Source organism: Puma concolor, chromosome A2 (genome assembly GCF_028749965.1).
Source record: "Puma concolor isolate L17-30 chromosome A2, mPumCon1.1.hap2, whole genome shotgun sequence".
In the NCBI taxonomy this organism is placed as follows: domain Eukaryota; kingdom Metazoa; phylum Chordata; class Mammalia; order Carnivora; family Felidae; genus Puma; species Puma concolor.
In genome coordinates, this window is record NC_141668.1 from 34,513,530 (window position 1) to 34,527,549 (window position 14,020).

Here is a 14,020-nt window from a genome sequence, read left to right on the forward strand (position 1 = left end):
GCACTTTTTAGCAATACTTTTAAACATTTTAGTTTCCAAAGTACAACAGAAAAAGGCTCTAGATAAAGTTTAATCAGATGTATTATGGCAATCAAGATTAATCCCAAGCTGATATATGATTCTGCCATGTATTTATTAGCTTCTATGTCTCAGAAATGAATACCCAGTTTTCTACATCACACAGGCTAATCTTAATCCTTAACAGTAACAATAGCCATTTGCTTAAGTAATTAAGCTTTATTTTCATAAGTTTTAAAATAATTATTTTGAAAAAATTAATATAAACGCACAAAGTAACATGTAGGTAGCTTTCAACTCAACAAATATGTTATTGTCTCTAATTCTATGGAATCAGAAATGGTATAAATAATGATGAGTTTCAAGGCCATTTTTATTGATCTGCTCTATTCAAGATAGTGTACTATTTTCTTCAAGTATTGCTAAAATGGTTAAATCTTTATTGTATCTTCATACATTTCTCATTGATCATTTTTGACTTAAGCCAATCAACTTGACCAAATAATGTGGAAATTGTGAAATAAATTTATTAAATAAATGTTCACCACAGACTAAAACTGTTTTAGGCATTTTCACCATTCAAATAGAGATCAAATCTATACTACAACACAAATTTGAGTGGCAAAAGATTTTAAAAGATATAATAAGCGTTGGCTAAGAGAATCATTTTCAACACCTGCATAGACATGGCAAGGACAAACTGAGTTTTCTCTAATTGAGACGACTAAAGAGCAATGCCAAAGGTCCTGGATGTGGCAATTTGCGATTTTGCCAGGGATATATTTGAAATGCAAGCACTGAAAGGCCTGGGCATAAAAGTGAGTCACTGAGCTAAGGAGTAAACCTCACTGAACCCACAGCCATATCTCCAGAGACTGAGCCATCTTCCCCATCATATTCATAGATGGGGAATTCATCATTCATATTCAGTTCATCTGGAGGACACTGACAGATGGCTGTCCTCTGACTTGTTATTTCTACATGACCTCATTGACTCCTCAAACTACTTTGTGAAGTAGATACTGTTGTTATTCCCACATATGCAAATTAAGATACCAAGGAAGGTTAAGTAACTTGCCCAAGGTCACACACTGTAAGTGATGGAGCTGAGATGAGGGCCACATCTGTCTGACCCCAGAGCCTGAGCTCTCAACCATCAGCAATCCTGCCACTGAGATTTTTCTAAGTAAATCTGGCTAATGTCACTTCTGAAATCATGTCATGTACCACAGTACAGGTTTTTAATGAATTTATTTATTTTAATGCTTCAGTAATTACATTAGTATTGACTTTATAGACCTCACAGAGGATCTAGACTGAACTTTTTAGCTAAGTGCTTGAGACTTTGGACTGTGAAGTGAGACCACCTAGGTTGCCAGCCCTGTGACCTTGGGCAGATGACTTAACTTGCCTGTATGTCAGCTTCTTCAACCATAAAATGGAGATAATAATAGTATCTGCTTCACAGGGCTATAGTGAGGATTGAATGAGATAATAATGTAAAGTGGAAAGTAGGCACTAAGAGTGGAGGTATTATTATTAGAATTATATGGCTTTCTATAAGGAGAATTATTTGCTCTGGTGTTATGAAAATTTGAAGATCTATGAAGATCTCAGGATATCTTTGCACTCTACCTGAGTTTCTTCATCTCCATTGTTTTTCTTTAATTTATTACCTGGATTTAATCATTGCTTGAACTGCCTCTAGCAATGTAATGAATTTTAATTTAGAATTCCAAGTAAAATCTTATAAAAAGTTTTACATAAAAGATACATATATGACACATACATATTATGTACATATATAAGATATATATTAAGATTAAATGAGATTAAAATGAAATGATTTTAGACAGGAAGGCAAGCAACTATAACCAGAGTTTGTCTAAAGATACAGCTCTGTGCAAGAGGATACTAAAGCCCCTCAGAGAATTTAAACTTGACTTTGGCAAGGATACTTCTCATGTGATGAAGCACCTTGAATTTTTCTAAATATCTTGAAGGTGAATGCTGCAAACCTTTGTCTTTATGGCACCGTACTCAAGAACAGGGCAAATTATCAAACAGATGTTCCCATGAACCTAAATTCAAAATGTTACCAGTCCCTGAGAACCTACACCCCTTAAGACAGGGAGAAGTTAGCCACACTTTAAGTCCTTACCTATCATCAGATCATAAGCTGAGTTGAATTAAGAAATGGCAGTGAGAAACATAGTGATGTGGGAAATACATCAGCAGGGTTTATCAAGAAAAATGGCAGGTTAGCTCCCAAAAAAAGAGAAATAAGTGAAATATTCATAAATGTTAACCTAAGCCAAACAACCTAAAATTTGGCTACATTAAGAAGTTATATAATTAACTACATTTTTTCTCTGACCCACAGATAAAGATAACTACAAATTTTAAAAGAGTATGCACTCAGGCCACTTTGTACAGATACAAAGTTAAATAAGATATAAATAGCCTGCCCTGTAACAATCATAACCCTCTCACCCTCTCCCCCCCACCTCTCCCACTCCAAACCATTCTTAAGTAGGCCAGGTCTTTCAGCTTTTAACCAAAACAAACGATTCTTTAAGAAAAGAGCTATGAGTCTTAATATACACTATGTATATTACATACACTATATATGTATGTATGTATGTATGTATGTATGTACGTATATACACAGTGTATAATATACACTATGAGTCTTAATATAGACCAATGTTTATCACTGGTATTTTCAGTTTATTTTTAGCTTTTACAATGATTTTTCTCAAATAAGCAATTAAACTGCCTTTGCCAATATCCATAGGACTTTGTCAGCCATGTTGTATTTCTTGTAAGATTCAGCAAAGAGTTGTCTTGTCATGATCCAATAAAATCAAAAGATTCACCTATTCATTATTAAGGCAACAGCCATTTTGTTATTATTAAGGGATAGGATTTCTAAACAAATTCCTTATTTTAAGAAAATGTATTATTGATTACCCTCTGTTTTGGACTTTCTTTTTCCTTTACTTAGTTGAAACAAGACTATGAAATAGAAAGTGACTAAGAGTAGAGATAAACACAGACAATGTACTTTAATAATATTGTTCTTATCCAAAAATAAAAATCACCAGAGGAAAAGAGAATTGGAAAATAGTATCAGTCCCACTATATCTGATACTTCCATACCAGCATGCATGTTTGTTGAGCTGAGTTAGCCAAATTTTAGCTAAAATGTCAAGGAGAAGTGGGCAGACAGAGCCCAAATATACTTAGGCAAGGTAATTTCCACTTTTCTAAATGTAACTATTTAAACATTGTTATGAGATCAGATCATAAATGCTGTATCTATTATAGAGGAAATGAATAGAAATATTGCATGCATGGTAGATATTCAACAAATACTACTGGAATTGAATTAAAAATAGTCAAAAACTCAATCTTAGCCATGTAAAAACACAGTACAAATAAAACTGAGAATTTCCATGATTTAAAAAAAATGTTTTTTAATGTTTATTTATTTTTGAGACAGAGAGAGAGGCAGAGTGTGAGTGGGGAGGGACAGAGAGACATGGAGACATAGAACTCAAAGCAAGCTCCAGGCTGAGCTGTCAGCAGAGAGCCTGACATGGGGCTCGAACTCATAACCTGTGAGATCATGACCTGAGGTGAAGTCGGATACTTAACTGACTGAGCCATTCAGGCGCCCCATCATGATTATTATTTTTCAATATGTTTTTATAAAGGGCTTAGGTGCTTCCTCTAAAAACTGCTATGAAAGCACTAAGAATACCATCAAGACTTATATAATACATAAGGCTTACTTCAAGGCATCCACAGAGAGACAGCAAAATAATAGTGACAGTAAGAAGAGTGTAAACTCTAAGAAATGATGCCAAGAAACTTAAATTGGGGAGAGAGAGAATTTTAACGAAAATAAAAATGTATTCACAATGAAGAATGGCTTCAAACGAGGCTGCTTTCCACTTCCAATCTGTTAATTTGTTACGTTTTGTACCATTCCAAGATTATAGTAACTCTAATCAGACCCGAGCACATTTAATCTGTTGGGTTCTCATGGCAGATGCAAAGTGACGGCAGTTATCCACAACTGTTGATGTGATGATGACTAAGTGACCAAGACCCTCCATTACAATAATGCACCACACTTGTTACAGTGGTGGTTACCGTTTCACTTGGCTCAGCTCTCTTTCTGTTTCTTTCACAAAGTAGGTACGTTGACAAAGTCCCAGACAATTTTGCTACCTGAGTGGTGCCATCTCTCACACATGTACCCTTTAGGATGAAATCAACGTGTACCTGGTGGTGCCCACTGCCACTCACAGCTGGCTGGCAAAGGGTCTATTGAAAGGGCACTGGATCAACACCAGAAATAAAATATGTGTGCAATGTTCCTTGATGATTATCACCTGGCTAGACAGGTGGACTGAGTTATGAAATGTGAACTGAGTTACTCTAGGAGAATGAAAAAAAAAAAAAAAAGATCTAATCTAGTTCTTTAATTTCTTCCTCTTCATCCTTCAAGTATCAGAACCAGTGCGCTCCCCTTCAAAAAGCAAACTTCTTCTCCAAGTTTTGGTCAGGAACCCCTCTTTTTTTCTCCACAGCATTGTATGCTCCCCTCATGTAATCAGAGCACTTACCACTGTGTCTCCTTCAGTAGACAAGAGTTCCATGAAGGCAAGAACTTTGGCTTTTTTAAAAATCACTAATACTCATCAGAACCTATACAAGGCCAGGTTCATATTAGGGACTTAGGAAATGTTTACTAAGCTAATAAAGAGACCAAGCTAGGAAATCCTATTCTTCCTTCTTCTTTTATGAATGGAGAAATTACAGGCCTTGATTGTACTGATTTGTTCATTCACTGAGTTTCAGTGATGGAGCAGACACTGTGCAAAGTGCTAAAAAATCTGCAATAAAGCAGTAAGCTAAAACATTACAGTGCAATTTGATAAATTTTGCTAAAGATAAAAATATTTTTTTTTTTTTTTTTTTTTAAATTTTTTTTTTTTTTTTTTCAATGTTTATTTATTTTTGGGACAGAGAGAGACAGAGCATGAACGGGGGAGGGGCAGAGAGAGAGGGAGACACAGAATCGGAAACAGGCTCCAGGCTCTGAGCCATCAGCCCAGAGCCTGACGCGGGGCTCGAACTCACGGACCGCGAGATCGTGACCTGGCTGAAGTCGGACGCTTAACCGACTGCGCCACCCAGGCGCCCCAACTAAAGATAAAAATATTAAAGTCAGTGAAGGTGGAGAGATATTGTACAACCCATCAGAGAAGGCTTCCCAGGAGGTAACACTGGAGCTGGGTTACAAAAGTCAGGCAAACACGTGAGAGGGGGAGATAGACTTTTAGGGAAAGAGTCATGAGAAAACATGGCATGTTCAAGAAATGAAAAGGAGGGGAACCTAGGTGGCTCAACTGGTTAAGGGTCGGACTCTTGATAACGGCTTGGGTCACGATCTCATGGTTGTGAGATCAAGCCCCATGTTAAACCCCATGTCGGGCTCCGTGCTGAGAGTAGGGAGTCTGCTTGGGATTCTCTCTCTCCATCTCTCTCTCTCCTTCCCCTGTTCATGATCTCTCTCTGTCTCTTTCAAAATAAATAAATTAATTAAAAAAAAAAAAAAAGAAAGAAAATGAGAGGGACAGGATTGTGACTGAAGTCAGTGCTGGCAAGATAGGTTGAAAGCAGCTTATGCTATTTATGCTATGCTAAGGAATCTGGAATCTGGGCTTTCTCTTCAGTATAACGGGAACTGAGGAAGCCTTTTAAGCAAAGGAGTGATGTGATCACATCTAGGTAGGCATAAGCTGCAATTAGCATGGAACAGAATGGACACATTCAGTAAGGGTTGAGAAACTAGGGACAAGGAGGCTGGAGACCCAGGCTGGGAACACTGACCTAAATGAATGATCCTTAGCTAAATCAAACTGGAGAAAAGGTAAAGCTAAACAAAATAAATATTTCCTTTCCCTGTGATGCTTATATTCTACTTCTCTGGTAGATGCTGTCAACTCCTTGGGAAAATAAACTGCATTTTTCTCTAGAGTCTATTTAAATAACAGCATTATACTGTCTTATAGTCATAATAATTTAGTAAAAATAAGCAAATAATGTTCAAACCGAAGGACTTTCCATACCTGAGACACTTTGCCTGTTGGAATCTGAGTCCCCATTACTGGAGTTAGAATTGTTGGAGGAGTTATTGTCAACCCCTCCCAGGAGGGGGCGCAAGTGGCTTACTGACACTTGTTCAATGAATGATGTTCCATACTTGCGAAAATACCACCATTCAAATATCTAGAATAGAAAAATAATAAACGTGATTATGGTTCTTGTTACTGTCCATGATTTCTGAACACATATTTGCTGTATTTACAAATTACATCCACCTTAAATACTTAATTTTTTATTCCAAGAATTTTGCTTAATTTATTCTAAACATTAAAGTTTAATAAAATTAAAACACCAATTACATTTTAAATTCTCAATGTAGTTTTCTCCACTTAATAATGGCTTTCAAGGAAAATCTATAACTACAATCATGGATAAAAGAACACAGTTAAGAGCTGCTCAATATTATTTTCCTCCAAATTTAGAGAATATTCTAATAACAAAATCATCATAGCTGAAGACAACTCCAGAAATGTATACAAATAAGCAAGTTTTAGAAATACGGTTTATGAAATATTCCAATTCTTGGCACCTTACATTCTGATAAAGCCATACCTGCATAAAAATTTTGATAGCAAAACTTTATTTGTATTTTAAAAATAAGTATTTCCTTAGAGAAATGCTGGTTTTACAGAAGGAATGAAAGGCATCCCACTTCTTGTATGGGTGGTACTCAATTACTGAGATACTCTGCAATATCCCCTTGCTAAGAAGTGCTTTACAAGCACAAGCATCTGTTGAACACTATTAATGTTTCCTAGTTCACCAGCTTACCAATTATTACGTACCATGAATTGCAAAGGAGAAAAGAAATAATTTTCATTAATAAAATGAAAGAAGCAATAACACTCATATGACTAGGCTGCAATCAGGACTTATAAGCACTGGGAAAGCAAGTGACACCCCCCAAGCCTGCTTCCCTGCCCCTTGGTCCCTCCAGTGAACACTGCCACCATGATTCAAAGCTGCTCTCTCCCACATCTTTTCCTCTCCTCCCTGTCTGATTTGGGATTTGTGCCTTAAGCAGCCACAAATCATCACACAGAAGAAATTTAAGAATCAGCTATATCCAGAGTCTCACAGGGTTAACTATACCATATTCTTATAATGCAGAATGTGGAACTAACATAGAATTAATCACCTTTATCCTTACTTATTTCATAAGAACAAGATTTTGTTATCGACTCTGGAATGGGCTTTGGGCTATTATTTAAAAATCAGTGTTGTCTTTCATTTGCTCTACTAAACACACACACACACACACACACACACACACACACACACACACACACACACTCTTTTAAGGCAGAAAAAATACCTACGAATTATCAGAAGGAGCTATCAGTCAAATCAAATGTTTCCAATTCTAGAACATGAGTTTAATTTAATTCCAAAAAGTTACCCATCTGACTATGTGAATTTTCACATGTGAAGACATTCAAGTAATTTCACCTGGCAGACAGGGGAGACTATGATATGAAAACTAAGAAGGGACAGGACTAGTCTATAACACTTGGAATGCTAGCAATAAGAGATCTTGCTTAACGAAGGAAGAAAGTTCAAGAATAGTAAATTTACAAACCATGAGTCCAGAGAGTTTGTAACCTTAGGCAAGTTATTTTATCTATTTGAACATCAGTTTCTTCTATATAAAGTGGAAATCATATTCATTATTCATTCTCAAGGTTCCTCAATTTTTACACCCAGGTAAAACATCTAGTTTCAAACCCCATGTAAAAGAAACTAGCTCAGCGCCCGTTGCATGTGTGGTTCTCAAAAGTAATAGCAAAGCTACCATTTATTATATTGGTGATGTACATGCCTCCCACGCACAGCATACCTGACATGCTGGTGCACTCCTCTTTCACTTATCTGTGATTCAGGCTAGTACAGCATCTTCTTGTCTGTTGCTAAGTTGTTGGCTGAAAGCCCTAGAAATCATTGTGAAAAAAGGGTACTGTTCACCATTCAGTCCTGATCCCCAGACAAAGCCCTCAAGAGATTCGTGGCTTTGCCTTTATTAGAAGAGAAGACAAGCTCCAAAGGACCCAGAACACTGGGCACAGAACTGGCAATGGCTCTCAGTCACTGTGGGGGAGAGCTTTCGTTGCCCTAAGCCTTTGCTCTGCTTTCTATATTATGCTGCCTGGGCACTTGCCAGGCCTTAGTTCATTGATTCAGTCACATAGCAGGAAGTGCTCCACACCAGGCACAGGCTGTGCTCCAGGGTTACATAATGCAGATGTGGCCCCTGATACTACCAGTCCATGCCACAGATTACAATGCTTCTCACAGGTTGCTCCTGACATAGCCCATACCCATCACAAAAACAAAAAAAAAAAAAAAAAAAAAAACAAAAAACCTTGGAACTCTAGATTTCTCAGTTTCTCCAGGAGAATCACAGAATGTCAGCACTAAAAGGGACCCTAAAGGATCACGTACAGTCTCTATTTACAGATGAAGAATGAGGAATGACCAAAGTCACACAGCAAATTAAGTAGCTGTTTAGACTGAAGCCCCAGCTCTGTACCCCTAATCTCACCAGGGCCCTGTAACAAGACACCTTTTTCTAACTCTAGTGCGCATCGAAACACAGATGTAGCCTAATCATTTCCCTTTCCAAATCTTAATTTCCCAATGCCTCTGACTCTACTGTCCCTTTGCTTTCTTAGCTATTAGAATCAATACAGAAGTAGTCTATCAAACAGGACATTCATCCTAAGGTATAAGTGATTCATATTGGTGAGGTATTTCCATTATAATAGGAGACAGACCTTCCACCCAGTATTTCTAATGCAGGAATAACAGATCTCAGTAAAGACTGGGTTATTCATGCAGCTGTTTGGAGAGAAAAAGAGGGTCTGCTCAGGTCTGTTGTATCACATCAGTAGATGGCTTCTTACCTATCATGATCTTTCTTTATACCATATTAGAGTGCCTAGTACCCTAGGCAGAGACTCTAATATGTATTCAAGGAACAACTAGTAAAAAGAAGTAGGAAAGGACTTGCAGCCATGAACTTCAAACCAAGTCTTCTAATCTGGGGCTAGCATAATAACCTGCCCTTATCCCAAAACATGACAGGCTTTGGGCCAGCACCCCACAGTATTTTTAAATAGCTGCACAGATCCAAATGGGCAGATGGTGTTATTTAACACACACATATCTGGTGTCACTTTGAATACTTCTCTCTGGTGCATAACCTACAATGTAAACAGCAGAGCCCTTATAAACAAAGTTAGATTGTAAAATTAGTGGGCTTAAGCTTAAGCTTAGTGGGCTTGTCACAGTGGAATAAAACTGGTTTTAATCTGATAACTATAAAATTAAAATATAAATTTACCATTTCATAGTCTCAAAAATATAATCCCTCTAGTGCTTTTTCCCAACTCATGCTTCACCCCAAAGATTTTACAGATCAAGTAAGATGAGAACTAAAAAGCATCAACTGAATTGGGCATTTAAATCAAAAGTAGCCCACCCATCTAGCTGAAAGTTCAAAACGTAAATACACTTCATGATGGCAAGTTAAGTGACTCTGTTTGGTTCTCTTGATTCTCTGGGGCTCAGTTATCTAATGTGTATAATAAGGTCACAGTAAGCACTCAGTTAATGTTGGATGGATACACAGATAAATGTTCACTGGATGGATGGACAGGTGGACACTTAAATGGATGGATGACAAGGGCTCGTCTGGTGATTTAATGAGAGATAGTCTAAATCAACAGCAAGACCAATGAAAGTTTTTGTGTTCTTTTTGTTTGTTATAAAAAAAGATAAACTTATCCATATTTGTGGAAGAGTAAAGAATCTAGTGAAAAGAGAGACACTAAAAGATGCAAAAGAGTACAAATGACCAAAAGGCATGATGCCAGGAGCCCAGAAAGCACATACACCCTGCCTTCAAAAGGCAACCTATCATTTCTTGCTCTGAGACAGGAAGAAAAGGAAAGATGCATGCATAGAGGGGAACATTCTACTTTGAAAAGTAGGGTGTGATGTGAGCTGTTTCACATGTCAGAAGGTAACAAAGGGATAAAGTGGGTGACACTGATCTCACTGCAGATGCAGGTAAGGTTTGTCTTCTGAGAATAAGGAAGGCGGGATGCCACTGTGAATGTGAGAGTGGTCTTAGGGGCTTGGATCCAAACTCTGCAGGACAGAAGTGCCAAAAGCTATACTTGGGACCCAGATCATATTTAAAATAAAGACCCATTTGTGAAGGACCCAGTTACCAATGTCTTGTGGCCTCCTCCTTACTGTTTGGCAGAAGCAGAGAGGATGACCAAAAAGCACTGGGACTAGGGCTGGAGATTCCAGTTTGGCGCTGACCTATGGTACAAACTTGTTGCATTTTCTCCCACAGGGAAGCAACAAAAATCTGGCACAGGGACAATCAAACAAGACCCTTCTGTCTATCTTGCAAACCTAAAAAGCTGAGTGTTTCCTGAAGATGCCTAGGTTCTTCGGAGCCAATAAGCTGTCTTCTTGAACTGCATGCTCTCTATATGAAATACTTCTCCTTGTGAATCAGGGACTTCCCTATACCCTACACCACACTTAAAAATGCTTCAAGATGGGGCGCCTGGGTGGCGCAGTCGGTTAAGCGTCCGACTTCAGCCAGGTCACGATCTCGCGGTCCGTGAGTTCGAGCCCCGCGTCAGGCTCTGGGCTGATGGCTCAGAGCCTGGAGCCTGTTTCCGATTCTGTGTCTCCCTCTCTCTCTGCCCCTCCCCCGTTCATGCTCTGTCTCTCTCTGTCCCAAAAATAAATAAATGTTGAAAAAAAAAATTAAAAAAAAAAATGCTTCAAGATTCCCATAGAGCAGCACCTTAGTAATTCCACACCAATTCCATTAACCCACAGGAAATATAACAATGTCTCAGGCTGAAATTGGCTAAGTGCTTCTTAAGGATTAAAGTGGGTAATGATATCACAGGAGAATAGATACAGAGATGATGGAGATTAAAGAGGAAATCTGAAACTTTCCCGCAGCCTACTCCCAAATGGAAAGACTGCAAAATTGACACCTGCTGTAAGTGTTCAGAAACATATCTGATGGTGAACAGTTTTTTGGCAAAGGGGGATCTTCAGGGCTTAAACAAGATAAATCAAGGCAGTGGGCATGGATTATATAATATACATAATCTTTTCGTTTCTCAAATATATCCGTTTCTCTGTACCCACTAACCCTTTCAGAGTGCCCCTCATTTCCACATGACAGACTTTTTTTCCCCTTTTGGCTCCTGTTATGTTCTGTTTAGGAATACTGATGTGCTATGGAATGGGTCTTAGCTTCCCACTTCCTTGGTCTCAGCCAATCCCTCCTCAGTTACTATTCCCCGAAACAGCTGAGAGGGGCTGTGTGAAGAACTGGTATTCATGCCCTTCGACCCCCCACTTCCTGGCCACTGATCACCAAGGCTTTAAGAAAAGAGAGAAGACAGAGAAGTGAGGTTCTTTTCAAGGTCAACAGTCAATGATCCATCCCCACCTCCATGCCTGTTTGTTCCCAGAATGAGATTTTTCCACTGTAGCATTAGAGGGGAGGGTCACTCTCCTGAGGTAAAGTCATGAAGACTACCGACCTTGGTAGAAGCCATCCTGCACCATGTGCCTCAGGCCCTGCCAGGTCATACTGTGATGGCAGCTATTCTCAAGGCCCTTCTAGAGATTCTGATTCAATTGGTCTGGAGTGGTGGTCAGATCCATCACTTTAAACAAGTTCCCCAGATAATTCTGACACAATCAGTTAATTCAGCCTTGCACTGGAACTCTGGGCTTTTAACAAATATTTTATAACAATCTACCCAGGCATTATATTTACCAAAACAGAGATATAAAAACAAAACAAACAGACAAACAAAACCACAGATAGGGTCCCAGTCTTTGTGAAGCTTCCATTATAGAGAGGACAAAAGCAATAAATGATGACACATAAAGTATCATTATAAACTGTGGTAAAGGCTGGTCCCTATTCCAGACTGGCCAAATATGACCCAACCCACAGCCAACTGGACAAAGAAAATAATATCTCCTCCAGAGAAGATTGTAGTCTCCCTCCTTCTCTTTCTTTTCTCTTCTTTTTCCTTATTCTTTTCTTTTCCTTCTCTCCTTCCTTTCTTATCTACCTGACCCATTTCTGTGGCTCTGTTAAAATGAAAACATCAACTGTTAGATACTACTGTTATCCACCTTCTTAATCAACACCTTTATGAGAGGCAGACTACTATTATGGCAAAGCAGTGCAAATTTAAATTCTAGTCCTCACTCCACCTTTATGTAGCAAAGTGACCTGAACAAGTCATAAGCTTTCTGGATGCCTAGTCTATAAGTCTTTACTGGTTTAAACTGGATGGCTTCTACCTGCAAGGACATGGATGGAACTAGACTCTATTATGCTAAGTAAAATAAGTCAATCAGAGAAAGACAAATACCATATGATTTCACTCATATGTGGAATTTAAGAAACAAAACAGCTGAACACAGGGGAAAGGAAGGAAAAATAAAATAAGATAAAAACAGAGAGGGAGGCAAACCACAAAAAACTCTTAACTATAGAGAACAAATTGAGGGTTGCTGGAGGGAAGGTGGGGGGGATGGACTAAATGTATGATGGGTATTAGGGAGAGTACTTGTGATGAGCACTGGGTGATGTAAGTAAGTGATGAATCACTAAATGCTACTCCTGAAAGCAAATAAAGTTAACTGTATGTTAACTAACTTGATTTTAAATAAAATCCTGAAAGAAAAAAAAGTGATGAGCAGCAGACAGAAGTCAAAGGTGATAATTCATGAGTGACTTTGTGAAACACTGGGCATATGCAATGCTTATGTGTTGATGTTTGATGTTTTGTTTTGTTTTTTAGGTTTGTTTATTTTGAAAGAGAGAGAGAGAGAGAGAGAGAGAGCGTGTGTGTGTGTGTGTGCACACGTGCACACGCAAGCAAGCGGGAGGGGACAGAGAGAGAGAGAGAGAGGGAGAGAAAGAATTCCAAGCAGTCAGTGCAGAGCCCCATGTGGGACTCAAACTCAAAACTGTGAGATCATGACCTGAGCTGGACACTCAACCGACTGAGCCACCCAGGTGCCCCTGATGCCTGATGTTTAACTTGATGTTTAAGTGTGGACATTTGACATTTAAATGGAGCAATAGCAGCAAAAACAAAACAAAAACAAAATCAAAAACCTAGATTGGATGGCTTCTGTGAGTTCCTTCCCTGAGCCCTGCAACTGCATGATTTTCAAGCCTCTCAATATGTGCTCAAACATAAACTGATAAAGCCAAAAGGACAGTTTGTCCCTTTATCTGCCATCAGCTTGTTCTCCTTCTTCACTTCTGCCATGTCTAACCATTAATCCTATCCACTCAAATACTCCTGTCCACAGTCAGACCCTGACAGGCATATGTCTACTCTTTAGCCTGGTGCTTTACTTGGTCTCCTGTGGAAAAGCATTAATTTTTATGGTGACCCCAAGAATCTGTAATCTGATAAAGCTGAATGAGCCTCAGTTTTCTACCATTATCTGCAGACTTGGCTATGATATGGCCCCACAGCATCTCTCATTCTTTATACTACAGCCAAGGGACAACTTTCTTCATAATTAACACAGCCTGACATTTATATGTAGTTTCCCACATCCCAAGAGCCCTTCCAATCAAGTTTCCCCAAGTCTTTTTTTTACTCTTAGCTTCGGAATCACCATCATTTGGGTGATTCATATGCCTGTCAATTAAAATGCTATCTCAAGTGCAGGTCAAGTTCTTTAGACAAGGAAAAGTTGAAAGCCATAACTATCTCCTAGTCCCACTCCCTCACTT

General features: G+C 38.6%; 1 protein-coding gene across 8 annotated transcripts in view; it reads right to left on the reverse strand.

Annotated features, from left to right (window-relative positions):
- The window catches only part of ST7 (suppression of tumorigenicity 7), a 255,364-nt gene that overhangs the window by 104,851 nt on the left and 136,493 nt on the right, over nucleotides 1–14,020 (reverse strand). For all 8 annotated transcript variants that reach the window (XR_015245376.1, XM_086691826.1, XM_086691838.1 and 5 more), the window contains exon 3: nucleotides 6,165–6,324. Coding sequence is in view for 7 of the 8 variants with exons in the window: in XM_086691826.1 (XP_086547952.1) it covers nucleotides 6,165–6,324 (160 nt within the window). In the remaining variant the exon portion in view is untranslated. The remainder of the gene's footprint in view (nucleotides 1–6,164; nucleotides 6,325–14,020) is intronic.